Source organism: Bombus pascuorum, chromosome 4 (genome assembly GCF_905332965.1).
Source record: "Bombus pascuorum chromosome 4, iyBomPasc1.1, whole genome shotgun sequence".
Classification (NCBI taxonomy): domain Eukaryota; kingdom Metazoa; phylum Arthropoda; class Insecta; order Hymenoptera; family Apidae; genus Bombus; species Bombus pascuorum.
The window spans coordinates 8,156,460-8,184,238 of NC_083491.1; the positions used below are offsets into that span (position 1 = coordinate 8,156,460).

Genomic DNA, 27,779 nt, shown 5'->3' on the forward strand with positions numbered 1-27,779 from the left:
GTTCAAAAACCGCGTGTCGATGCCTTTTAAAACGTTCGCGGCGGTTCTTCGTGAAAGAGCGACTGTCGATGAAAGGTCCTTCGGGAGACGAGTTTCGAGTTTCGATGTTTATTTGGATATTCCGAACGGAAGTTCACGGAATTTGGAAAAATTCTGTGCAATGAGGTTTAGCGGAAATCCTACGTTCGATAAGTTTGCGGATGTTTGAAGCTTTGGAATCGCGAGTGTAGAGAAATTTAGAATATTCGAAGTCCTGTTGGCGAATGTTTGGAAATGTAGGAATTTTTGTAGCTTTTCGTTCAATGTTTATGAACGTCGTGGAAAGCTTGGGAATTTAAAATCCGTACGAATATTAATCCTCGAATGCATGATTTCTTTAAATATAACAAAGGATTTTGAAAATATTCGTCTACTCTGAAACTAGTTTCATCTTTTCGGTCCTTTCTATTTGTAAAAAGAATTTCTTTCAAAATAGCTACGAGATATATTATAGAACATACAAACGAATCATATCTTATTAGTTGTATTTAAATTATTTTAACGTAATAACATCCGGATATTGAAACTATAATAGACGAAGATAATGAAACGGAAAAATTGTTGATTTTATTTTATTCGCTTAGATCAATACTTCGTGTTGTATAATGCGGATGTATTTGATATTGGTAACGTAACTATATTCAACATACCATACAGTAAGTAATACTTATCTGATTTATATTATAAAATAAAAGTACGCTGTAAAATGTCAACCCTGTATGTATGCATTTAAGGATTAATAACTTCAAAACTTTGAAAATTCTAAAGTCACAACTTGAAAGTTTCGAAGCTTCTTTCATATTTAAGAATTAAATATTTAGTTTAAATGTCCCAAGAATCCAAAATACGTACCAGGAAGCTTATTTTATCCTCAATTGTTTATTAAATTACTTCTTCTCTGATTATTACTTCTTCGATTAGTGAAGCAATTTCAGCCTCTTCCTTAAAAAATTTAATATCCCAACGCTTCCGAGAATTATCTTTTTGAAGCTTCTGAAATCTTGCAGCAAACAGCAGATTAACGTCCAAAGCATTTCAAATTGCTTTCGCTCCCTGCTAATTAAATTCGTATAATAAATCTACGGCTGTAAAATTTTCTATTCGTTAGAAAAAATTGCAAGAGTTCCTGAATTTACGAAAATTTGCATGTCGGTTAACATATCTCGACCGAAACGTGGGAGCACGATGTTTTGGGTTTCGATACTCTGTTAGCCGTGAAAATATTTGTGTCTCATCGAATCTCGACAGAAATCGCATTGCACGATACGTTTTCCCGCGGTTTTTCATTTTTGCTAGATATTTTTTATCCGTGTGGCACTGATACTTCTTTTTTTTTTTTAAATATACCTTCCAACGTTTTCGTAGGTGGAAACTGTAACACTACCTTTTTTTTCGATGCATATCTTTATTTACTGCACTCAAGAGTATTTTTTACACACAGCCATTGTGATTAAACATTAATTCAAACGTTATTTTAATTAGTGCTTGGTAGCACGTATTGGTTTGCAGTAGAGAATCTGTAAGATGGTCATCAAACGTTTAACAAGTATTAAATAGAAGTATTGGGTTGAAGAGAAAAGTTGAATGTAATATTTGGCCATTATTTCAGCGTTAATAAATAATCAGATTGTCGAATGCGAGTTAGAATTAACTGATTATGTATATACACTGGTAGAGATTGTGTAGGTCTCACAAGGACCAAAACATAGCAAACCCATTAAGGACCAAGCAATGAAATAATTCTTAACAAGCAATTTATTGCTTTATCAAGGTAAAACAAATGTATTAGAATAATAGATGGTGTTCGGAACTTTACCACGCGAGTCAAAAATACAAAGAAGAGATTTTTTAATTAAAAGAACACTACCATCATAACGTTACAAATACTCAATTTCTGCATGTGTTATTTTAAATCGTAGAAGATACTGAAGAGACTGAGAGAAATATTCAGTAACGTTAGAACGAAGAATTCGATGATATAAATTAACTAATTACATTATCTTCTATGAAGTAATAGCACATCGATATAATTTTTATCAAACTCCAATGAAATAAATTCGTTGACACGACAAGTGAAATATTGCGTTAATGCAAAATTGATCCTTGACGGGTTCATATTAAATGGTGACTAATCTACCGTGATTAATACCAGTAAGAAAATATTAAAAGAGAACACTGAACGAACGATCGAATGACAGAAAGGTATTAAGTCGGAAATACTTTGACACCCTGCAAGTTCCACGTGGAAGGGAGAACACTGGCGTTGTGAGTTAATTAAATTTATGTCGATTTCCCTTTTGAACGTTTGTCAGCTGAGTAGACTCGATTGTAGGTGGATTTTGAGTTGAAAGATCCCAGGACTACGGCGAATGATGTTAAGGACGGGAGAATAATAATGAGGTTTGGCCGACTGTTTGTCCGCTGAACTCTCTGTTCTTTCCTTTGCAAATGAACCCATTTGTATTCAGTCGTAGGGTTAATTCGTCCCTGGTCAATATCCACGCCTAGAAGCTCTCGTTAAATTTTAGAACGCCGAGTACGTCGGTCCACGAATACACCGAAGAAGATTATTTTCAGTATAGGAACGCGATTACGAGCAATTTCACCAGCACGTGTTTGCGCTCTTCGCGCCGTTTCCGGTTCGCTCCCTGCGCTTGGCGTTGATACGCCGAAGCAAATTGCTTGTTTGCGTTATGAGTTACGTAAAAGATGAAGATAGTCCGTGTTAAATTCTCTCGAAAGTTCCAGTTTCGAGAATTATTACACGTAAATATTGAAACGGTGTTGTTTGGCATAGAAGTCTTGTGGAATAAAAGTTAAGCGACCTGGTCACTGCGAAAGAAATGAGAAAGATTGAATAAAATTGTCGATTTATCTATCTTGGTATTTGTATTAGATTATTACATACGATATAACGTCGATTTATTATACATAGTTCATCGGCAATTTTCGATACGTTTGTCGTATCAAGTTATAGTTCTACGTCTAAGCATTCAATTGTAATAATGCAATAACGAAGTTTTACACTAATATGAATTTTAGTATATTAAGCTTTTACATATTTGTAAAATTCTAATTAGGATTTCGATCAAGAATTTACTTGTTTTGGTGTAATATTTCATTCATATTTTATTTACGTTCGGGTAATTCAGTTAGCATAAAGTGAAAGCGAGTACCTCAAGATAGATAAATTTTAGTCAATGAAATAATAAAACAGGGTAAGAGAGAGTCCCTGGTACTGATACGACTAGGAATAAAGTTTACGAGATTACCGGGACTTGAAATTGACGTAACTTTCTTAAGATAGAAGGCATGGCACTAAAAATGAGAAATTCTGGACCAGTGGCAATTGAATTTCTAATGGAATGAATTAACATATATTTCAAATAATATAAAAATTTAGCCGGTTTCTTAAATGATAAAGTATATCGAAATAATAAGAGCATATGGTTCCATTGCAAGAAGTAATGACACTAAAATGTTTATATTAGATAATCATCTTAAAAGAATTAACACGCTTCAAGACAATAAATTAAGGTTTACTTAGAACGATATAACAGTTCATCGTGTTTTTAAATAATAAAATAGATAAAGACCCATACGCGAATAAAAGCATATGGTTCTAATACAAGAAGTAATAACAATATAATATAAAATATCTCTCATCCTTATCCTTGTAAAAGATTCTTCCCATGGTAGTAAACTTTTATTTAAATAATACATGTATTCTTTTTCTATTTGAGAAATCATTATATATACACGAACTTAACATAGTACGTAAACAACTATTATTAAAAATGCTTGTTATTCGCAAGTCCATCATTCTATCATTTTCCATTAAATTTCATCGTTATTTAGCACGAACAAGATAATTTTTCCTGAATCTAAAGTGATATCTTATTCGTTTTATTTACGATATTATAAACACTTTTTAAAGTCTGTTATTATTTCAAAGAAATTATATTAATATAATACACATACTCACAAGAAACACGGAGAAATTATTACAAAATATAAATTCGGAAAAAGTCATCTTCGATCAAACAATCCACCAATTCGCGATCAATTTTATAAGCAAATACACAATCTAGAAACGCGAACGAAATACCAATGGACGTTAAAATTGCAGACAAACCCATTAAATGTAGTTGAAAAGTTATATCGTTCGAATAATTACGATCACGGTGCAACGTGTTTCATTCTTGCACGCACAAAGACACGCGGAACAGGGGAAATTCACGTGGTTTTACCTGTGATTGATGCAGGCTGTGCTACTTTGTTCCGCGAAATTGGCGGGTAAACGCCAGGTCCGGCGGAAAAACGGCGGAACCGGCAAGACTCGCGATAGAAGTTCGAGCCAATTTATTTGCCAATTGGAGCTTCAATTACTTTTTCAGCCGGCCTGCGTACGGCTCAGTTTTTTCTTCACCGTGCCTTGCTTTTTATTTTTTTATTCCTTCGTTTTTTACTCTTTTCTATTTTTTTTCTTTTTTTTTTTTTTTACTTCTCGTTTTACCGTCCTCGGTTTTTATCCTTCGTCAGAAATCGTCGACCATTTCGTCTCATCTATTTTGGATTTTACGCTGTCATCGATGCCGCCTCTACTTCTTTTTTCCTCGGCTGCCCGGTTTTTCTCCCTTTCATCGGATCCCGTGAACCAATTTTTCCTCGCTGGATATTAAAGTCGATTCCTCTATCACCGTGCGCGCATTCATCTCGAGAAATTTCATAGTTTTCGGAAATTCGACGTTTCCCCTCTATTTCTATCCATTTCAGCTGCGTTTCCGATATTCACGCCCCTCTGGGGCTCTTGCTCCAGCCGATTAAATTGAATCTTTTTTTCTCTTAAAACCAGCTATTCCTGATGTTTTTACAAGCGAATGTCATGAAAAAAGTCTCTGGTGAAATATTTCTGATCCATTGGTTTATCTTTGTCCAAACGTTTAAAGTTAAGAGTTTGTCTATTGAAGTTAGAATTTACTTTTTCGAATGTTTGAAACTTTTATATCGGAAATATCAATTTATATACGTTACTTTAATCTTTATACCGCGACCCGTTCTACTATGTTTAGATTTTGTGGTATGCATACATCATCGTGTGCTACACATCATTATAGGATGTAATTGCATACCCTCGCTATTCGATCATGGTTTTCACAGTATTTATGGTTTTAATGAAAGAAGATATTCAGATATATTAATTTGTATGTAGAGATCTTCAATCTGTTGCAAGTATAATCATAATTGATAAATCATAATTCGTATCACGTCAGTGACATTACGAGGCATGCGTTCAATGCACGTAATAATGCACTGTTAGAATTTTAGTGATGTTTCTACTATAACGTAACCAACGTTTGACATTTTTCACTATAAATGAAAATCTATAGAAAAGACATAGAAACTTTGAAAAATCAATTTTTCTTATTAACCCCATAGGAGGGAAATATTTTTAAAAAGAATCATTTATGAATGTTCTCAAAAGTTAAAAGAAAAACCATTCTCTCGACACTCTATAGGTTTCATGAAAAAAATTCCTTTCAAATTTTGCGAACGTTAATAAACAACTGTCAGAGTTAATTGTTCGTCATCATAGCTTTTACGATGAAAATTGTTTCTCTTTTAACTTGCGCCAACATTTGAGAAACAATTCTCAGCGCTGATTGTGCCCCGTCCTTCCATAGGTTTAATACTAAAAATTGATTTTCTTTCACTTTTGTAAACGCTGATGAATGAATCAAGCTCATAAATTGGAAAGTACAGGAAGTGATGATGCTACAAACTCTGTTTTTCAAAACCTTCGAGTTCGCCATATTATTTGTGCCATGGTGCCAATGGTGTGCTTAAGTAACGAAATTTAAATTTAATGAAACATTCACATATAGTATAACACGCGGTAATAAATAATTAATAAAAAATACTGTTGATCAGTTTGGCTTCTTAGAGGCTCAAATAATTCCGAGAATTAATTATTCCTACATACGGTTAGTAGTAAAAAATATATGTTTCTCTTAACTTTAGAGATACTGAGCGTAAGGTGAAGGTTCTTTCTAAGATTGAAACGGTAAATCAAAGAAAACTGGACTCACGAGGAAAGACGATATAGACGCACTTATCACGTTGCCATTGTTAGACATATCTGCCGGTGTATTCTTTGCGCGACTTGGGAACCTGCCTGGCTTGTTGAAACTTCCTATACCGAGGCGGAACGTTATCTTTCAGCTTCATGTTCAGTGTCAGGAACATGTAGAAGTCGCATGGAATTAGATATATTTCAATAGTAGAACAATATGTATAGTTCTTGTTTCGTAGAAACTATACGCATGTTGAGTTCACATTCATAAAAGTAAGTTTAGCGACACATCTGTGCCGATGTCTGGGAAAGTTATGAAACGAATGTTAAAGAAACCTAAAAAAAAAAAAATATATATATAAAGATTCCCGATGGGTTATCTCGTCTTTTCCGGTTAATAGGTTGATTGCATTATAATATTTTACACATTTACGAGTTTTATATGTGGAATATAAATCTATATACCTATATGAAATAGAAAGACAGGATCGGTGAATGTGGTTACGTAACAGTCTTTATGCGACTTATGATTACAAAGTATACTTATGGTCATAGAATAGTGGGTTAAGCGATTCAGTTTGCGAAATTGATCCAGAATAAGCCAAGTCTTCGTCGCAAGGAAATCCTGCAGTCGAAGCCAAGGATTTCAGCTATACGTTTTCCATAATGGCATAGTTATAGCTATAATAGTTCCTCGTGACCTGTTTTTTCTTTTCTCCGACACAATGTCGGTAAAAGGACGAATGAAATTGTGATAAAGCGAATATTACGAGTAAAGAGGTAGAAATTAATCGAAACATCGTGAAACAACGAATAAATGAAATAATAAGTAATCAAAATCATTGCAAAAAGAAAAGAGTGGTTTCTCTACAACAGGATAATGAAATGAAAATTTAAAATGATATTCTCGATTTCACGTTATTTTATTCGAATTCGACGATTACTTCGTGATGTGTGATGAAATATGTACATATGTATGTACTTATGTATGTTGATATTATCAGTAGATATATTCATGAAGCTATGAGCGAGAGAAAAATTGAATTGATAATAAAAAGTTTAAATCATATCAGTGGTTACCGTTACGGTACGTTTTATTATTTTTATCGTCCAATATTTTTTGTATCATGTCGTCATATTAAATTCCTGTTCTTTAGGATTATCCTGTAATGAAACCACGGTTAATGGATGGTTCACGATAACTTATCATTAGCCGAGCCAAGATATTCAAGCCATTCAAGCAAGATTTTGTCCTCGCAGTAGCCAAAAGGATAAAAAATCCAGCGTTACTTTGGTACATAGGATTTTAAAATAATCTTTTATAATAAATGTTAAAGGTTGAATGTCGTGCTTTATTAATAGTTGACTGTTTAACACGTTGACTGCCACGATGCTCATCGGTGGTTAGTAAATTTTCTACAATGTTTAACATAAGATAAATTTTATGGAATAAAAAATTTTCAACATCGTAAATGACATAACATAACATTGTTAAAAACAAATTGACGCAACTACAATATAATATTTTGCAAATATTAAATGTTACAGTGTATCTTTCAATGTATTTGCTCCCACGGCGAAATATATAAAAGTCGCATGACAGTCAACTTGTTACATACTTTTGCGATCCCCGTCGAATGTACACTTGTCCTAATGATCGTAAATATAATTTCCATACGTATCTTCAAATTTCCTCCAAACTCTGCATTGTTAAAAATTGTTAAAAACAAATTGACGCAACTACAATATAATATTTTGCAAATATTAAATGTTACAGTGTATCTTTCAATGTATTTGCTCCCACGGCGAAATATATAAAAGTCGCGTGACAGTCAACTTGTTACATACTTTAGCGATCCCCGTCGAATGTACACTTGTCCTAATGATCATAAATATAATTTCCACACGTATCTTCAAATTTCCTCCAAACTCTGCCAATATAATCATCGCGATCGAGTCTTATAAATGTTAATACGCATTTAAAAAATTGAAGCATGCAAAAACACGAACATCGAATTCAATACCTAAAACGTAAAAATACATAAAAATTCAAAATATAATACTCGTTGTAACATTCGACGGATGAAACAAGCGTTTGCTTAGATTTTCAATTGTATTTATGAAAATATGAATTTGCATAAAAATCTGCCATCTACTCGCAACAGTGCTAATGAGAAAATGTCTCATACAACACGCACGACATATTTGTGAAAGGTACCACTACTACACCCTTGGACAAAAAGATAGCACATGTGTGCTATCATTAATTTCTCATAGATAGAGTCCGAATTTCCCAAGTTTGACGAATGGCATATAAACAGTACCTTGTAGTAATAAGGTATATGAGCTTGAAACTGTATCTTCGCTATTCCTCTTGTATTTATCAACAATGATTGTGAAATCCGGTCGGCGAAATGATAGCACACTTTCAAAAGTTGTAGTGTTTATTATCTACTAAATTGTACAAAAATAAAAAACCTTTTAAAATTTAATAATGTGTGGATCCTCCCTTATTCTCCACCACCTCCAGCATTCGTTTCGGCAAAGAACGATATAGTTTTCTAATATAATCCAGCGATATATTTCTCCATTCCTCTTCAAGGCACTTTTTTAACTGATTAATACTTTCAAATTGCCTATTTTCTCTATAAACGGCATTGCTTAATTTACTCCAACAGTTTTCGATTATGTTTAAATCGGGGGAGCATGCAGGCCAGTCCAAAACTGCAATATTTTCTGTTGAAAAATATTCTTTCACAACCTTAGCGGTGTGAACTGCAGCATTATCTTGCTGAAAAATAAAATCTTGTCTCGCAATATGTGTTGCGTACTTTGCAATTTGATTTTGTATCAAATTACGATAGGTTATAGCATTCATCTTGCTGCGAATTGATATTAAATCAGTCTTTCCGTTATACCCAATACCTGCCCAAAGCATAATGCTACCTCCACCCATTTGACGCCGTATTTGTGACAATTTTTTTTTTCTTACATCATGATAGTAAAAATTGAATCCATCTGGGCCATCTAAATTAAATCTTTTTTTATCTGTAAATATAACTTTCCTCCACTTCTTGTTCCACCGTATATGTTCTTTTGCAAAATATAATCGATGCTCCTTGTGAATCTGCTTTAGAGCTGGTCTTCGTTTTAATTTCATCCGCTTTATGTGCGCGGATTGTTGTAGTACACGTCTGACATTCCGAGGATTAGTTTTTACGCCAACTTTTTCTGCAATTTCACGTGACGTGAGAAGCGAATTTGACGCGGCACGTAAAATTGCACGTTTTTCACGAGTACTAATCGCGGAAGGTCTCCCACTGCTTTTTTTTGTTCCATAATTATTTACATCTTTCAGTAAATTATAAATGACTTTCCGACTTCTACTGAGAACTTTTGCAATTTTAGAAATAGTAAAGTTTTCTTTCTTTAATTTCAAAACTGTTTGAATCTCTTCACTATTTAGCTGTTTTCCACGTCCCATTGTTTGAATCGAAATTTGTAAGGTTTCTAATGAAATTCTTCTACTTTTCACTACGTCTACACCACTCAGAATACACAGAAATACTAAGGAATGGAAACAAAATGCTTGGTGTGCTATCATTTCGCCGACCGGATTTCACAATCATTGTTGATAAATACAAGAGGAATAGCGAAGATACAGTTTCAAGCTCATATACCTTATTACTACAAGGTACTGTTTATATGCCATTCGTCAAACTTGGGAAATTCGGACTCTATCTATGAGAAATTAATGATAGCACACATGTGCTATCTTTTTGTCCAAGGGTGTAGTTTCGACTACTAGCATGAGCTACTGATAGATTGAACGTGTCTCGAAACAGGTGCACGAAACGTAGAGAACAAGGCTTAGAATTATTTATCAGGATGATTATTGAGGTCCGTAATTCTATTGCGCTTCCGATGCACTGTCATCGGTGGAAGCGGTGAAACTGGCGTCGTCTCTGTTTCACAGTCTACGCGGCCACGTTGATAATTAATTCGCCGTGAAATAGGGATCGCAGAGGGTCTCCCCGCGGGCTGAGGGCGCCGCAGCGGTCGTATATCGCGGCGAAAGCTGTAATGCGAGGTTATTAACGATCCTGTCGTCGTGGAACTCGCCTTTTGCTCACGCGTTACGTAACAACGCGGCAATGCCTCAATCCGATAACACGGCCGCATTCACGTGACGTCAATACGTTTGCGTAAACCAGACGATCGATCTCCCTCCTCGTTTTACCAGCCGCGTTTTTTGGCACACATTACAACCCCTCTACTCTTCCTGTTCGAGTATCTTGCGACGCGGTTGTGCGTGTAATTTTTCTGCTCTTTCGCTTTTATTATTTTTAAGCGAACTTTGAAAGGGACACACCCTCGTTTGTGATCGTTACAATGATAACGCTTACGAGGAAATTGGGAAAGTTATTAGCGGATTATGGATTTTAATGCATCTATGGGGAATTTAAAGGTAAAATGCACGCGATGAATATGATACGTAATAGTAGACGAGTAGAATACTCGTTGCAATATCAAGTGGGTAAAACAAATGCTAGGGTTTCGGATGTTTAAATTAAATTGTATAAAAATATATATATTTGTAGAGATATTCGATCCAGTTATTGGGAAGCTACTAAGATTTTATGTTATGAATTTGATTTTTCAATTGAGCAAAATTAAAATGTTATGAAGTTACTCGTACGTTTAATATTAGGATATGCAATAAAAATGAATTTGTTCTTTGTATAGGGAAATTAAATTAAGTCAATCGGAAGGGATATCAACTTGAAATTCTTCCACTTTGGAATACTTTTTAGTTATGAATCTATTGAAATAAAAAAAGTTGTGATTGGATATTTGTTGCATTAATTTGATAGAATTAGCAAGGGATTTACTGTAGATGTAAATTGCAAAATAATTCGAAATATTTCACGAATCAGTGGACATCTTTGACCTTAGGTAATTATTAGGTAATTCTCGTAGGATCTCGAGTATGTAATCCACCTTGATCATTGAGAGATTAGGTGATGATAGTAGGTCAATGTAAGGACCAGGCCCAAGGGACAACAGATCCTGTGTCCATAAATTGCTTGTACGTCATCCTTGTACTATCCTTCGACACATCTGTTTATATTGTCCACAGAAATACAAATTTTCTAGGTTCTAGCAGATATTTTTTTAAAGACATTAGTTAAACCTTCTTCAGCATAAGAATTTTAATTACTTCATGATACTTCTTTACGCTATTTTTACAAAATTTAAATTTAATTATCGTTCTTTAAAAAATAGCTAAATTCCATTATAGAATAGCTGTTTGATTATCCTAAATTAACGTCACAAATTTCTTTCTTAATTGGACAGTGACTTCCTTTCTAACTCACTCCCTCTCTTCAATCGTAGGCTTTTATTTAGAACAATTAATTCATAATTTATAATTTATATGAAAAGCCTCATGGTTCAATATATTTAGCTGCAACTATTCATTTGTAGTAATAAGAAGGCAGCTATAGTATTGAAATAATATTTATAGTTATTAATAGTTTTTAGAAGGAAAAGAAAGACGTAGGTTTCGTATCGAAAGCTACGAAAATTTATTGGTACGATTATTAGTTTGACCGTGGATTTATATTTATAATCGATTTTAGCTGGTTTTCGTTGCCTAACTCAAATTATTATAGAAAATGAAGCTGCCTCCTTATCGCAGCAACGTCTTCAATTTTTTAATTTTCTCATTTGTTCAGGCCCGAGATATAGCTACTCGAAACTGACATCTTTTTCACTTAAGGAGGACGATTCAGATCGTAAAGGTTCAAACTGTGGTACTATGAATCTCTGCTTAAAAATATTCCAATTAATATACATAATTCGTTCGAACGAGGAGCCATTCCGTCTTGCACGCGGTTCATTGAATTTGCGAAATTGCGAATTTCTATGTTCCAAAGTTGAGAAATCCTTGGCCCTCGAGTAGTAGGAAGTTACAAGGGTTTCAATTTGTACCATTCAAATCCAGACGATGCTTCCTTCCCTTACGATTAATCTAGTGTGGCGTCAAGATCGATCGATGCGCTCTTTCTGGTTCGGAGCTGGGTTAAGTCCGATCATCGACACACTAGCCTTAATTACTCTGCTCAGCAAGTTGCACGTCAATCGGAAAGCTTTCTGCTCGAGCTCGGCGAAGAAAAGTGATGGACCATCCAGATTAGCGATTCTACCTTAAAGGCGTCTTAATGGTTCACGATCTATTTTCCCTTAAGGGAAAAACAGTTTCGCTGAATAAAAATCAAGAAATGTTGATTTCAATATCGTTAGGAAAATAAAGTGCAATTTATTCGATCTCATACACTTATTCGTTTGAACGTAGATTTTATTCAGTCAGATTCAATCAGTTTCGATTGTAATTAAGGTGTATGAAAAATTTGTTCAACTCGACTCGATATTATTCGTAATTTGTTATTAAAATATTAAACCACGTTCGATAATATATACCGTTGTTTTATCTTTGACTTTAAAAGTATATAATGCACCATATTTCTTTTTTCTCTTTTTTTCCTTTTTTAGTTTCTTGCCTACGACTTGTCATGTTTTGTCGTATGTTAATATAGTTATTCTATGGAGAACTTTACAAGCTCGATTGTTCCCAATTGTCACACCAGTAGAATTTCTATTCCTAAATTTACTAATTTATTGCACCAGTTAAGAAACACGAAGAATTTCCGAACGGTAAGGAATTTTTAAGCGAATTATTTATCAAACTTTCTCGTTCCTTTTACGTAAGAAAAATGTATTGCCATTGATCACAGCTTGTGATATTTCTCTAATGGTATTAGTTTCGTTGTGCCGAAGAAACTTAGTCGATCAAGCACCAATCAATACGGGCGAACAATTTTCGAACAATAATACAATTCTACCCAAACTCTCATCAAATTCTACAATTCCACTCACGTTTATTACAAGGTCCAAAGACAGCCCGAAAAGTAAACGATCCTGGCGTCGGCAATCCCATCGTAAGTCCTTTCCAAGCGAACCAATCGAACTCGTCCCGTGCAAGCGAAGATTTGCCTGCCCTGGAAATTCAAACGATGACCAATGAAGGAACTATTTTCGCGTGGGAAATCGGTTGCAAACAGCCATCGAAACTGAAGCAGCGATGCGCACGGACGACGTTGATCGTCGACGGAAGCGTTTCACGATTCCAGGCAACCGGATTCGCCCGGTGACGTAATGCAAACGAGAAGAGAAGAAAACTTCTTCGAATCACGAAGTCGAACGTTTCACACTCGATTGACACGTCACTGGGTTTCATCCTCTCGCTCAGCCAGGGAGAAACTTCCACCAATTTCACCCAGCTATTTTCTCTTCATCCATTTTTCCTTCGTGTTCGCGTTTTCCTAGACGCAACAACCTTTTAGGAATATATCCGCGAGTGGACGTGCCACGTCGGAATTTAATGTCCCGTGAAACGAGCCTTTCCTCTCGTCCGGCTTGCTTCCGAATTCGCTACCTCTCACCCCCTTTATCATTACGCGTACAGTTGCAACCGCGTAAAACGACATCGCGGGCTTCGCTGACAAACACTCGCTAATAGAATATCCTCTTGAAAATTATGGCTTTTCCCCCGGAGAATCTGGTTAGTCGGTTACGTAAACGATGATTTTATAAGGGACACGTAAGTTGTTTCCTTGGGTTTCTGTTTTTAAGATTTTATCGATTGGTATTATGGCCTTTAGGTAGATACATTGGTTTTATATGCAATTTTTCGATATATTGCTTTGGTAATACTTTCAATCGATATTTAGACATTTTTATTATAATTTCGATACAGAAATAAAAACTAAGGTCAGGTATACCTTCGTTCGTAAGAATTAGGACACTTAGAAAAGAAGAGACAAGCTTGACAAACTATCACGAACTTTCATTAAATCTCACGATTTTCATGGCTGATGAATTAGTTATTAATATTCTGCTTCTATGATGAAAATTCTATGATGTGATATTTTCACTTTGTAAATGATCCTTGATGTCTCCGTTGCATTGTGCAAATTCTGTTAAGTCAAATGTTTTCTATGTTTCTCGATAAAAATTATAATTCGATGGAAGGAAATTGGAGAAGTGAATTTTTAGTTTAATTCCTCTATGGAGGTTTAAATTGTGTAATTTCAGAAGAAAGGTAGTCACGCATCGATTCTGCTACTGCTCTAACGGTGGATCGATACTCGAAATACTTTTTGACCACATTCGGGATGCGCCATTCCGATCGCGAAACTTTTCGTGGCTGCGTTTCATTTATCTCCCGCTGGCAGACACAGCCGCTCCTATTCTGTAAAAAAATTACGGCACACCGATAAATCTGATTTCTACCGAAAGTTTTCCATACGATAGTCGTTCGCGATTCCTCATGATTTGTGGAGAAAAAATGGCCCTCCCTTTCAACGGTGGCATCCTGATGAGAAATCAACGGAAATGTTTCGGAAATCGACGGACAAATTTTACTGAATTTGTTTTTTTCCATTTCCAACGACTTTCGACTCTGTTTTTTGATGATACGTATTATTGGGAATTTATTGCAGTCGAATTTTTGCAAAAAAGATATTGCAATTGCTGCATTGCATAATTTCGAACGTGTTGATTAGACTTTTAAATTTAATATATTGAATTTACCTAGAAATATGTAATAACATTTTTCTTCTTCGTTTTAATTACTTTTCAACACTTTTTTTACTTTATAAACGGCGATATTTTCTATATAAATAAAATAAAATCGTAATTCTAGTATTTTACTTATTATCCTGTATTTCCTGTAACATAGCGATTCGTACGTTGTTTAAAGTTAATATCGTAAAATATTGGCTAAACTATTTTCTGGAAAGCAAACGTCAAAAATTTTGAAGGAGGAAGATGACGAGACAGAATGTCGGAGGGTATGCGATTCGAGGTGAAATGCTGAAAATTGATGCATTTATCGTCGTCGAATAACAAACAGTTTATTCATGAAATCTGTCAGTTTCGTTTACACCAGACTAAAATCAAGACTGTGTTTGTAAAAGCAATACGCGGAACCACAGTTTGCTGTTTAAATATCAAATATCAATGTTGTTCGTATATTGACGCTGTCACTGTTGTGGTTTCGAGCTGAAATCCTTTCGTAATATGATAGATTTTTTCGTGTGATGCACGTTCGATATAATGTAATTGCTTTTTCCAAAGAAAAATTTTATTAATGAAATTGAATTAAAAGTTTGATATATCGCATTATATTTGTAGTTCTCACCGCTTCAATTTAATTAAAATAAAAAAATAAGATTTGTGTATTTATGTATAGATTTTTGTATAATTTTGAAGCAAAATATTTTGTTAACTACAAATACCGAAATGTTTCAATAACTGGTAACTTTCGTTTGAAAATTTCTCATAATATTCCCTGTTTTGAAACGCAAATTTTTATTTATGACCAGATCGGAAGAGGAAACTGCTACTTCAAACTAGAAGTACGCTTTTCAAGAATCGTCAAACTAAAAATTCGTTTTTTCTTTTTTTTTAGGGATCGTGAAATTAAGAATTATTTATATAATAATAGTTAATAATTATTTAAAAATAATAATTACGAATTATATATATAAAAAGAAACAAATTTTGCTTTAGTGACACCACTTCAGGCGTAAGAGTAAAAATAGCTATGAAAAGTATTCGCATATAGCTTTATTCTCCAATGAGGTATTTTTTAAATCAGGTTTTACGTCATAATATCAACTTTACTCGTACGTTCGTAACATAAAATTTTCGCAATCCTGAAAATACTACTATCTGATACGAAATATAATATATTTGGTGTTAATTAGTACGTAAATGCCACAATAAATACGATAGCATGTAAATAATTTTTGTAGTCGCTGTGCATAAATAAAAGATAAATAAATATTGTACTTTTTAAAAAACAAAGAAAAAATACAAAATTATATATAACGTATCGAATGTGCTATAGATGGATGTTTATCAGTGTGACAATTTCTTCGTTACATTATACGAATACATAAATTATTTCAGCTTCCCTTAGATAGACAGAAAGATCGTAAAATATTTGATAAAAATCAACGTTATGTTGTTCAATCAGTATAATTCTGCCTTGAATATATTCTCGAAAATAGTAATTCAGCTGGAGCAAATGTTCATAATGTTTCATCGATTCTCCCTAAAATTGTCACGACTGGCTGATTTTAATTAATACATGTTGCATCCAATGCATACAGGCCGAGCCAGTGTTTGCACTTTAAACAATATTCTGCATAATAACGCGTCGCTCGCCGATAGAATCGATTTGCCAACGGCACGGAGACCTTTTTTGCTTATCGAGATCGTTGAAAACGTTGGTGACACGTTAAAAATGCGCGTACCACGCTTGCACATCCCAGATAGTAATTTCCGTCGAAGTTGTAATTTGTTTGCTGGTTTACACGATCGGAGAGCCGTTTTCCAAGTATAAGAAAAATTTGAAATTTTTATGCGTTCGTGCTGGAATTTCGAAGCGTGTCGCGAAGATAAAGCCTTGATAAATTATTTTCTAGTTCGAGCAATATATTTCGTATAATTAATCTTCGATACCCGATGTCCTATTTCCTCAATTTTAATTTTCCTTCAACGCAAATAAATTTCAGAATGATTCGTTACATTTGGCAAATATATATACATAAATACAATTATGATACAAATATTCGATATAAATTTCCTTTTAAAAAGAAGTATTTATTTTTATAGACAGGAATCGTATTTATTTAAATACGATAAAACGTGCGTGAATTATCAAAGATAATCGTTGATTTCGAAATCCTCTACATTGTCCGCAATATTGTTATTGGAAATACAGATATTATTATCACATTTTGTTTTATAAAATGAAACACTTAAGCACTTATTGTTTAGGTTTAAATACGTATTGATTTCCTCTTTTTCAAAGCAGGTACATTCGACAAGGAACTGAAAAAGTAGCATATATAATTATTTTCATTTTCTAATTATGTTCGACGAGTTAAATTTGAATTAACTTTTCTACAATCTATGTGTATAAAATGCGTGGTTATACAAACATTTTACGTAATAAGATAATGGAAAGCGAGATAAATACACATAGATTGTATAATCTCCTAATCAATCCTTTTTTTTTATATAATCTATATCTTTTATTGTATAATCTCTTCCTATCTATCTGTATCTATCATACAAATACGTTACATGATTTTGTAATCTACCTGTAATCTCTCTATATGCTTTACATCCTTAAAAGGTAACTTTAATCTCCACTACTTATCATTATCTTCCTTTTATAAAACACATTATATACCAGAAAATAAAAAAGACACTATAAAGTTTTAATCTATTGAAAGAAAATCAAAGGCTTCTTATACTAATATTAACTATCTTTATGATAATATATAATATATGAAAATTATATGTAATATCTTCATTAATAAAATTTCTATTTCTATTATTTTTACAAAATCTCAATGAACAAAAAAGGAAACAAAAAGAATGTTTTAATATTTCTATTTTCCAACACAAGAAACGCCATACACTTTTCATATTCGCGTTCTTCAATAAACTATCCTTTGGAATTATATCCCAATCGTCAACTTTCGCCATCGTTTCAACTTTATTCGTAACCTTTTTCGACGAAATTTTCCCGCACAGCAGCAGCGGCAGCCTAAGCCATCAAAACCGAAGATTTTCACGGTGAAACAAACGTTGGCTGGCGTACAACCGTTCGCGTTAATTACTGAAACTTTAGGAATCGCGTGCCTCACGGAATAAAAGAGAATACTGTATCCACTGGGATTATCCCTCCGAAAGATGCTGTCACTGCAAACTGTCGGCCGACATTTTTCTGTGGCCACGGTTTTTTCACGTTTCACGCTTTGTCCCTGTCGCGTCGCGTCGCTTTGATCTTCCTCGGCCTCAGAGTCCTCCGCGTCCATTTATATCTTCGCGAGCTACGAATCGAGGTTGAACGCGAGCATAGCTCGCTGGAATTTAAATCATTCATTACGCTCTCGTCGTTGTTTGTAGCTCGTGGATCTCGTGCACAATTATCGTTTCGATGAACCTTTGAAATTTCGATGTCGTTGACATTAAGCGACAGAGAACGTGAAAACTGTTATTCGCGTTCAAGAATGTATTTAGGGATATTCGGAGAGTTGATGGATCTTTCTATTGCGCTTAAATTGTATTTGGAGAATTGGGAAGTACAGTCGATCGGCTATTTAAATTGGTTTGCTTCTGTTTAAAAATGTGTTGAATATTTGAAAATACTATTTAGGTATATTTAGAAATATTTGGCAATATTTGGTATCTATCTGCTTGCTATCAAGTGTTTGCTATCATATAATCATAATCATGTAATAATATATCATAATCTATAATATGTTTGCTATCTAATCTGTGCTCATCCGAAGATGTTCGCTACGTCTGAGAAAACGTTAACGATCTTGAGATAATCTTTGATGAAATTTATTGGAAGTAAATTGACAAAAGATTAAGGAAAGAAATCCAAATAAGAAGGTTTCTATAGTTTGCACTCGGTGGAGTATTTATCTTCAACTTGATTTATATTTGTCTAGGAATACTTGGAATATTTAAAAACGTCAATATTTAAAAACAACAACAAATAGTTTCAACTTCAGAAATAGTATTTCACTATTGAGTGTTAGTTAATTTATATTCATAAGCAACGGAGGGTAGCTGGTTTAAGGATTTTACTATGAATGTAAACTTTAAGCTTCCGATTGCGAGAAAGGCGATTCTTTTTCAGGAACTAGCTAATCGAAATACAGATCGTTCCTATTTATATATTCTTAAGTGGACATTTTAAAACTCAGGAAGTGCTTTCAAGCAAACACGTGTTCGTTAGATGTTAAGATTCAATACACATGTAGAACATTCCTGTTTCCTAAGAGTGAAACATTTCCTGAAAGTGGAAAAAAGAGCTCGCCTCGAGTTATTCCGAGGTAGCAAGATTTTCCATATCAGAAAGTTACATTATTTAGTGAAAAGAAATTTTTTGAACGTAAATTAAAGGTAGAAATACTTTGTTTTTAATATTAATATAATTACACAATATATTTCAATGAAATTCTCTAAGTTTAAATTATTTTTAAAAAATTAGTTCCCCTAAAATATTTTTGAAGATTTTTTTACAAATAATTTTTAATCTTTAATCGTCGTGTTTTCGATAAAAGTACCTGTTACTCGCATTTCTTAAAACTCGAATTAATTTACATCTTTTCTATAATTTGCTATAGGAAGGTTCACTAATCGAATCCAATTAAGAATCCAATTAGATACACTAAGTAAATTATTCGCCGTGAATTTTCCACTATCGGTGTTTATCATTACTTAGATCACATGCAATTGAATGCAGAAGCAGGATATTTCCACGACAACGTCTCCAGTGAGATTCGCGTCTAGACAACGACTCCAATCGAAATAATTCAAGACAGTTCTATCTAGAGAATTGTTGCAGTCAAGCGACGTTACATTCAAAAGAATACTGAGGCTAAATTGCTTTATATTTTAACTCTAATTCTTTCTGCCTTAGAACAAAATTCTCTTTATTGCTCGTGCTTTTAATCTCGCAGTTTGAGAAATTTTTAATTATTCCAGAATGTTAGGTTAATCTATATATGCATTCTGACCCCATTATCGCTTAAAATATGCGAGTTTTATATGACGTGAACTAAATAAATAAATGAGAAGAGGTTATTTTTAAAGAAGCATCAAGCTCCTCGAAGCAAACTTAAAATAATAATTGTTACTTTCTTCAATTGGGACCATATGCTGCTCTACTTTGAAATTATCGTTCGATTATTTATTTAAAGAAACCGAACGCAAAAAAGCTAATTGCTCAGTAAAAATTATTTTTAGAATTTACCTTTCTAAAAACCTCCTTTCCCATTTAGTTCAATATTATCTGCTCTGCAAGTCATTCAGCCTCGTTCGAAATCCTCGATGCATTATCCTCCACTTCAACAACTGTTTAAAATACTCAACGTTTCCCCACCTTCAAAAATATCCTCCTGTAATTTCTTCCAATTATTTGAAAAGTAACTTGGTGAAACGAAGTGGTTTCCTGAAACAAGCGATATAAATGAAAATAGTGATTTCATACCGGGCAAGAATCGTTCAATACGACATAATATGACTTTTATTCTTTGGAGAATCAAGTTTAAAGATCTTAACTTGTTGGATTTTTAGAAGAAGGAAGACTTTTTCCAATATTTTTACTCGTTAAAAAAAAATCGTTAGCTTTTATAATATCCATTGTCTTCGTTACTCTTAAAAACAATTAATAAATACTTGATTTCCAATTTTGGTTAATCGAGATTAATTAAGAATATCCAATGAATTTTCAAATTCCGATTTCTCCACGTTGAAATCTTTTAAATAAATTCTGTCTTACATTGCAACAGCCACGTTCTCCATGACACAATTATATAAATGACGATACGTCGAATTTTCTTCGAAAAGAAACGCAATCGCCGTGTTCTTCGTCAAATGATCGATCGATTCAGTGGACTCGAGGATCCCAGATCAGCAAGCTTGGTCACATGTTCTCACACAAGGCCATCGATGGGCGACTTTTTTCCACAGATCGTCTACACCGCACGGGAAGGTCTTCCCGCAATTATACCATCGGTTGGGCCGTACGTCGATGATGATGATCACCAACGTTCACGAATCTCGACAAGGACGACCTTTCATGGCGACCAAGACGCTCGAGTAATCTGTCAGCGACCATTTATTGTATTAATCGGATCAATTTGGTATTTAGAATAAGACAGAAGTTTTAAATTATATGATTTTCAAAAGAATGCAGTTTAGACGAATGACAATTCATTTTTAAGTTCATTCGTTTGCGATTGAGGGATGATCAACCCTTAACTGCTACGTGAGATAACGCGATATCTCGAACGTTATAAATATCGTTGTAATTTTGTTTTCAAGCAACAAATGACACTGAGTGCCGCTAATCTTCGGCTACTAATTTATTAATAATTACAAACTGTGTAACATTAAAGCTACGATATTACAATGTTACATTTACGATGTCGATTAATTAAAAATATTACGACATTGGATTTTATATTTATTTATAATTTATAAGAAAATTTAAATTTTTATTGCGGAGCAATTCGCAACCAGCGAACTCGCGTGAGTTTCTATTTCAATGTAGCAGTTATGGGTTAAATATAATAGTTTATCAGTGCAATCTAGAATAGCGGATAGTTTGGAGTAATTTAAGTTGCTTTCAAAGCGTTGTGAAGCATCGATCTGTTTTTAAAATGGACCAATTCTGGTTGCATTTGAGATATTTAAAATTATCGAAAAGCAAGTCACACAAGTGACGGAGAACTTTTCTAATTTCCCAGGACTTTTGCTTTAGTTCTTGGAAGAAAATTCTCTCAACGTTTCTACATTCAAATTGTGCTTTTACATTCGATTCATCAACCATTTGAAAAGTTTACGGATCTGGAAATTGTAGAACCTCGAAAGTTTCGACCTTTAACTAACGAGAAAGAAGATATTGGAAATCTGAAATCTTCCAGATTTCATATAAGTCCGAATTTCTAGAGAATCTTACAAGGACACGAGTGAAAAAATGTTCAATAGACACGCACAGGTTGAAAGTAACGAAGCTTCGGTACTGAAAGCTTTCGTGCGTTCGAGCTTCTCTTTTTTTCTTCAAGAATTTGTGGACCATCTGGAAATACCACTGTCGTTCGAGAGCACTTAGCGTTCATAGCTAAAACAGATACCAATTTTCAAAGAAGATATATCCAATTTTTGGACCGTTTCGTGATCTAGTAATACTAAAACGAAAATCGTAGAAGGAAACTTTTCAGGATTCTAAATTGAAAATGATCCAGATCTTGTATGAATTTGGCACGTTGATAAATGTAAAAAAGGTAACATATATCTAACATATTTTTTATTTACTTGATCATCTCTTTTTCTCTTCGATTAAGTTAAAATAGGAAATCATTGTCTGTCTCGAATTCGCTTGGTTAAAATTCGATTATATTTAAAAACGTCAATCGCGTTTCTCAAAACGGTTCGAACGAATTTTGTTATAATTATACTTGAGTTCGTTACTGTGTTCGTGTTCTTGCAATTAATTATGCTTACAAGCAACAAATAAGACAAACGTTTATCATCTATATCGATTCGAAATAAAGGTGTGATATCAGAACCGAGCGTTAAAATTATATGAAAAAATGAGAGAAAAAAAAAAAGGAAAGATTAAGAAACACAATTCGATGCTTCCTATCGCTATCGATCGAATTCGATCTCGTCGATTACTTCTCTGGTGGTTCTCGCGATAAAGGGGTTCCGCGGTTTTGGTTTCGAAAGCAGCCTAGCCGTTCCGGCGACGCTTCCGGTTTCCCTTCCCAGCGCATTCAGAGCTCCCGGAAGTGTCTCGTTTTCCCAACCGGATGCCACGGAACCCGCTGAATCGCACCTGACCACTTCCTGCGTCCAATACCCTTTATCGTCCCTCTTCGCAGGTCAACGAATTTCAACGTCGTCCCCAGACTCTACGATCGTCTCCCTCTCTCTCTCTCTCTCTCTCTCTTTCTCCCTTCTATTTTATTTTTATTTCGCATCGTTTCGATGGAAGTTTTGTCAAATTTACTCCGTAAATTCCAATACCATCGACGGTCAACATAAATCGAGCGCACAGTCGTTTCGTTCCCGTTTTCGAATTTTATTTCACCGATTTCATCCGACGCTCGAAAGTTGGGCGGATAGAATCGATGAAATTTTTTTCGCGTCACATGCCAGTTTTCACGAACTTTAACGGCGGAAATTTCACACGAGTTTCGTCGTTGGAAGAATTCCACTTTTACTCTCTCAGCGAAGAGTCTACGTAACACGTTGCTCTTACCGTTCACGTTTAGCCCGGGTTATTTCTGTTTTGCTAGCGTGCAACTTCATTTTTGATCATTTGCTTAAAACAAATCAAGAAGCTTTCGCACGACGCTACCTACGTTCGCTATAAAATTGATTTTCAAGTAAATGCTTCCGCGCGAAACGATCGCACTCGACGTCGTGCCGTTCGGATGAAACTGAATCGTGTTCGTCCGTGAAATTCAATTGCTTTTCGTTCTATTAGATTGGTGTATATGAAATGTCGTTTCTTGGAACGCGAAACTTTAACCAGCCGAAGTTTTTTCCCAAACATCGAATATAAAGTAACGTCCCATTGAATTTTTCGAAAGCTTTTCCTAACCATAGATTTATAAAAATGATCACCTATTAAAGAATTCTCTCGTGTAGAAAAATATCTCTTCTTCAAACGCTAAATTTACGTCCTCAGCGATGTTCGTGACAATTCTCCAAATTTAATCTCATGTAAGGAAATTATACGAATATTCCAATTATTCACGATGATATCGATCAATCAAAATCGAATTCAAATCTTGTGCACACGTTTTAGACGTGTCAATCTAGAAATTCTTCTGTTAAAAATTTTATTAAAAATCATCTATTCTCCCGATTTTAGAGAAACGATATTTTACATGCGTCGAGCTAATAATTTCCTTTTATCTCGCTATTTTGTAAAAAATCGTCTAACAAAAGACTCTAGAAAATCTCGATTTTCTTTTACATTTTTCCTCTTAAGTGATCAACGAGAGAGACTTGTGTGCGTATAACTTGTTTTTTTTTTTTTTTTTTTTAACGTTCCTGTTGAAACACTTGAAACGGAGCGATGTTATGTCACTTGGGCCGCGTGATCGGAAGAGCGTCGAGTGTTGCACCCTCAAAAGTTCGGTGAAACGAGTCGCCTTTGACGTAACGTTCATTCGTCGACACTCGAAATCATCCTGAAAATCGTCCTCGCTCGTAAGTAGCTGTCAGAGTATCAAGAACGATCGTTTCTACGAGTAGCGAACGAAACTAATATCTCGAGAAGTTAAATGGCGTCTCCGACGTGGAAGATTAGTTCTTGGCTAGTTTCGATGGCTGCCCCGCGTTGTGATACAATTTTGAAGCGATAACATTCGGTAGAAATTTAGGCGGATTTTGTTAAAATATATGGGGTAGATTGTTGCTATCAAACGAAACACCTTGTTTCTGTGACATTTTAATTTTTCAGACGATAATATGAATTAAAAAAGTTAGAATGATATATTAATATATAAATATCGTGTAGTAGATATTTTATACCGTTACATGAACTTGTCTTATTTCAATTAATATCGTGTAACAACTGAGATAAACATTCGTATGTTTTCTATTTAATTTTTACTAATAAGAAACTTTACAAGTCACAAGGTATTGATATTGATCACAAGGTATTCTTGCGTAACATTAACAAGTTTGGTAACGAAAATTATGAAACTTCACAACCAAATTTTCCACGTATATTTGTGAATCGATCTACTCAACGAAAAATGATAAAAATTTGTAACTTGTAAGTTTAGCGATAATATTAGTTGGTAAATGATTGTGCAAGAGAATGTTGGATTAGCAAATTATTTGTTCCACGTTCTTCTCTTATCCTTGCAACGATAAAGCTTATTCTCTATACACCAAAATTTCTACTGTGTATTTCACGGTTCGTTATCGTCGAACCAACTCGGTGGACGATTAAATTCCAAGTAAAATCGATTCTAAACCCCTGCAAAATTACACGAGAGTTAACTGAAGATAATATTAAAAGAAATTTCAAGCTGCGACTTGGACTATCCTTGTGATGCTACGGCGGTAACAGACTGTGCCACGTAACAACCGCTTTAAACGAATCTTTCCGCCATATTAACCGGTCGGAGGTCGCCTGGATTTCCCGTGAAATATCATTTTTAGCCGGTGACCGCCGTGGGCGGGCATTCGAGGAACGGCTGACCAGGACTCTTTTCGTGCGGTCGTGTCGAATATTGTCTGTAATCGAGAGAACGTTTCTGAGAGAATGAGATCGACCGAATGGGTGGGAGTGAATGTAATATACGAGTCGTTTCTGTCGCCTCTCGTCGTTTCGAACGCGTGCAGTCCTTGCGTTGGAGACACACCGTGGTAAACCCCAGAGCGGTTTTATCGCATCGCGAGATGTAAGAAATTTGCCAGTAATATTAATATATTACCACACTTCTCCTAATGGTAGGTCGTATGCTTCGTGGAAAGTTTCGTCGAACTTGGAAAAGGAACGGCTGGCAGAAATTCTTGGTTAGCGAAAATTTGGTTAGTTGTGGAATAAACAGATTCTTCGATGAATAACTCTTGCATATCGTTGTATTTTTCAGTTTGAAATTATACAAAAATTGAGAAACTGTTTGGTATAGTAGATGGAAGAATTGGTTTTTAAAAACACCAACATCGATCGAAGATTTTTCTTTTACTTTGACCAGACGTCCTTCTTTTTCAAAAGTCTTGTAATCGATCAATGATACTGCAAACTAACAATAAGTAGATTATCTTCAGAAAATTCGACCAAGCTTTCCTCTATATGCGAGTTGAATAACGATCGGAGATGATCGTTTCTTGGAAAAATAAAAAGAGAAAAAGAAGGTGGAGGAAAAGGGAAACTTCGCTGTCCCTTTCGTGATTCGTTAGGTTTCTATTATATTCAGGTTTCTGATCAGCGAAATAGCTTCTCATCTCCGGTCGTTGCATACGCGATATTCGTTAAGGTACTAATGAAACTATTATTCTAATTAATGATTAGCATCGATACGATATCAGTCTGTACATATTGTCTTCGCTGTCATTTCTTATACTTCGTCGTGACTTGTAAATGCAGTAGAGAACGAATGGTCGCGTGTATGATCGACTTGTGCAAGAAATTCGCTCGCACGAGCGAAGAATGAACGACGTATAGAAAAAAAAAGTGAGAATTCGACGCGTTTAACCTCTTGAGGGAAATGATGTTATTTAACATTATCTGTCAGTTGAGAAGTAAGAAATATTTATTTGTCTCTTGTCTTTTTCTTTTATTAGATTTATCCCTGGAGAGGTTAATGGATATAGAAAAATAAAAGTAAAGATGAGACATTTTAACGAGCGTAACGTATGTTTATCGCGTGTCTCGATGTTAGAAATAGAAATAATTGATTAAGAAAAATGACGGTATAGTCATTTGTCTCGCTCGCGGCCTTTCCAATACGCCTTCTTCTTTGTAATTCACGTATTTGCATACACACTCCGGCACACGATACGCATATTGCATCCATGTACCAAACTAAAATGCACGCGCACGATCGAAAAGCCTTGCTGCTAGCCTTATCTTGTAACACGAAGTATGAATAAATCATTGAAAACGTAAAAATGGTGTTTGTTCATTTTCTTGAACTCGAGGCCAAGAAGGTTTGTACTCTACAATTTTTGTTACGTAAAATATAAAACACAGAGACGTGTACAGATCGAAACGAAGTATTTTAAAATCGAACAACGTAGTCCAAGCTGTTGTAGAAATTTTCCTACGCGTAGGTGTATTATACAATGCAATTAAAAAACTATGGCGAGAAAGAAGGGCAGAATCTTCATATTTCTAATATTCAACGAAAATATCCATTTTGTATATTTACAGATGAAGATAAATGGAAATGTTTATATTTTACGTTCATCATAGATATGCCAGCATGAAGGAAATGCGTTGAATGGAGAACACGTGAAACGCTTACCGATTTGATGCAAATGAAGGTAATGTTTAATGCAAATTCCAAGCGATTATATTATGGAAACTTAAAAGTCATTAAAGCACAAATGCTCTGGAAAAATAGGGCAACACTGTTAATTCCTTCGTGTATGCTATTTATCGTTTAATTGCTTAACTTGCCAAATGTTCATACGCAACGTAAAAAGCGTGGAATATAGTCACGAAAAATACAGAAGATTAAAATATTCCACGTGAACGTTCCAGGCTAAGTATATCAATGATAAAGAAGAACAAATTAAAGTAAAACTAACTGGATCTGTGAAACACATTAAAAAGCTGAGGAAAACGACGATTAAATCGATCAAACCTATCTTACCTTCTATACTCTTCGACTAACATCGAAACATTATATATACGTATCTCTATTTTCAAAACAACTGACCTTACTTTCCTATAAATACGTTGTCCTACAAATTGTTTCTTTATCCTATCGCAGCCTGAACACATCCAATTCCAACTTCTTATTCGATTCGACTATTGTAACAAGATTGTGCCGGCGAAGAAACGCGAAGGGTTCACGAACACGTGGTCCGCGACGGCACTTGTTCGTGGCAAGTTCTAGACGGCGACAAGTTCGTCTGAATCTGGCTGAATGGACGCATAGATGGCCGTTGAATGCAGTCGTTTACAGGCACGCATTGAATCGGTCCCGGAACGTGGTCCATTCATAAGCAAACCAGGGAACGGGGCCAGCTCGCAGAGGAGGAGAAGACGGAGGAGGAGGATGTCTTATCGGGCGACAAAGCGTCTAATCCGCGTGCCGATTTCCGGGCCGCCGATTCCGGACCCCGGAATCCACGCTCCGTCGAATATATCCGACTTAACGATCGCCGATTATTGAATGCAAATTGATTCCCGAGTTGCTGCCGGGATCAGACGTTTCTCCAGTTTCGAATCCGTGCTTCAATTGCACGACCGATGCTCCTATCGCGCTACGTCGCGTCGTCTTTTCGAAGGTACGAAGCAGCTTCT

General features: G+C 34.8%; 1 protein-coding gene across 6 annotated transcripts in view; it reads left to right on the forward strand.

Annotated features, from left to right (window-relative positions):
- LOC132906581 (tropomodulin) overlaps positions 1–26,417 on the forward strand; it is a 121,539-nt gene extending 95,122 nt beyond the window's left edge. For 3 of the 6 annotated variants that reach the window (XR_009658003.1, XR_009658005.1, XM_060958902.1), the window contains one exon: positions 7,270–7,455. Coding sequence is in view for 1 of the 6 variants with exons in the window: in XM_060958899.1 (XP_060814882.1) it covers positions 20,744–20,808 (65 nt within the window). In the remaining 5 variants the exon portion in view is untranslated. Of the gene's footprint in view, positions 1–7,269; positions 7,456–20,743 lie in introns of those variants that run through there. The other 3 variants (XR_009658004.1, XM_060958899.1, XM_060958901.1) reach the window with 1 other exon arrangement.
- The last annotated feature ends 1,362 nt before the right edge of the window (positions 26,418–27,779 follow it).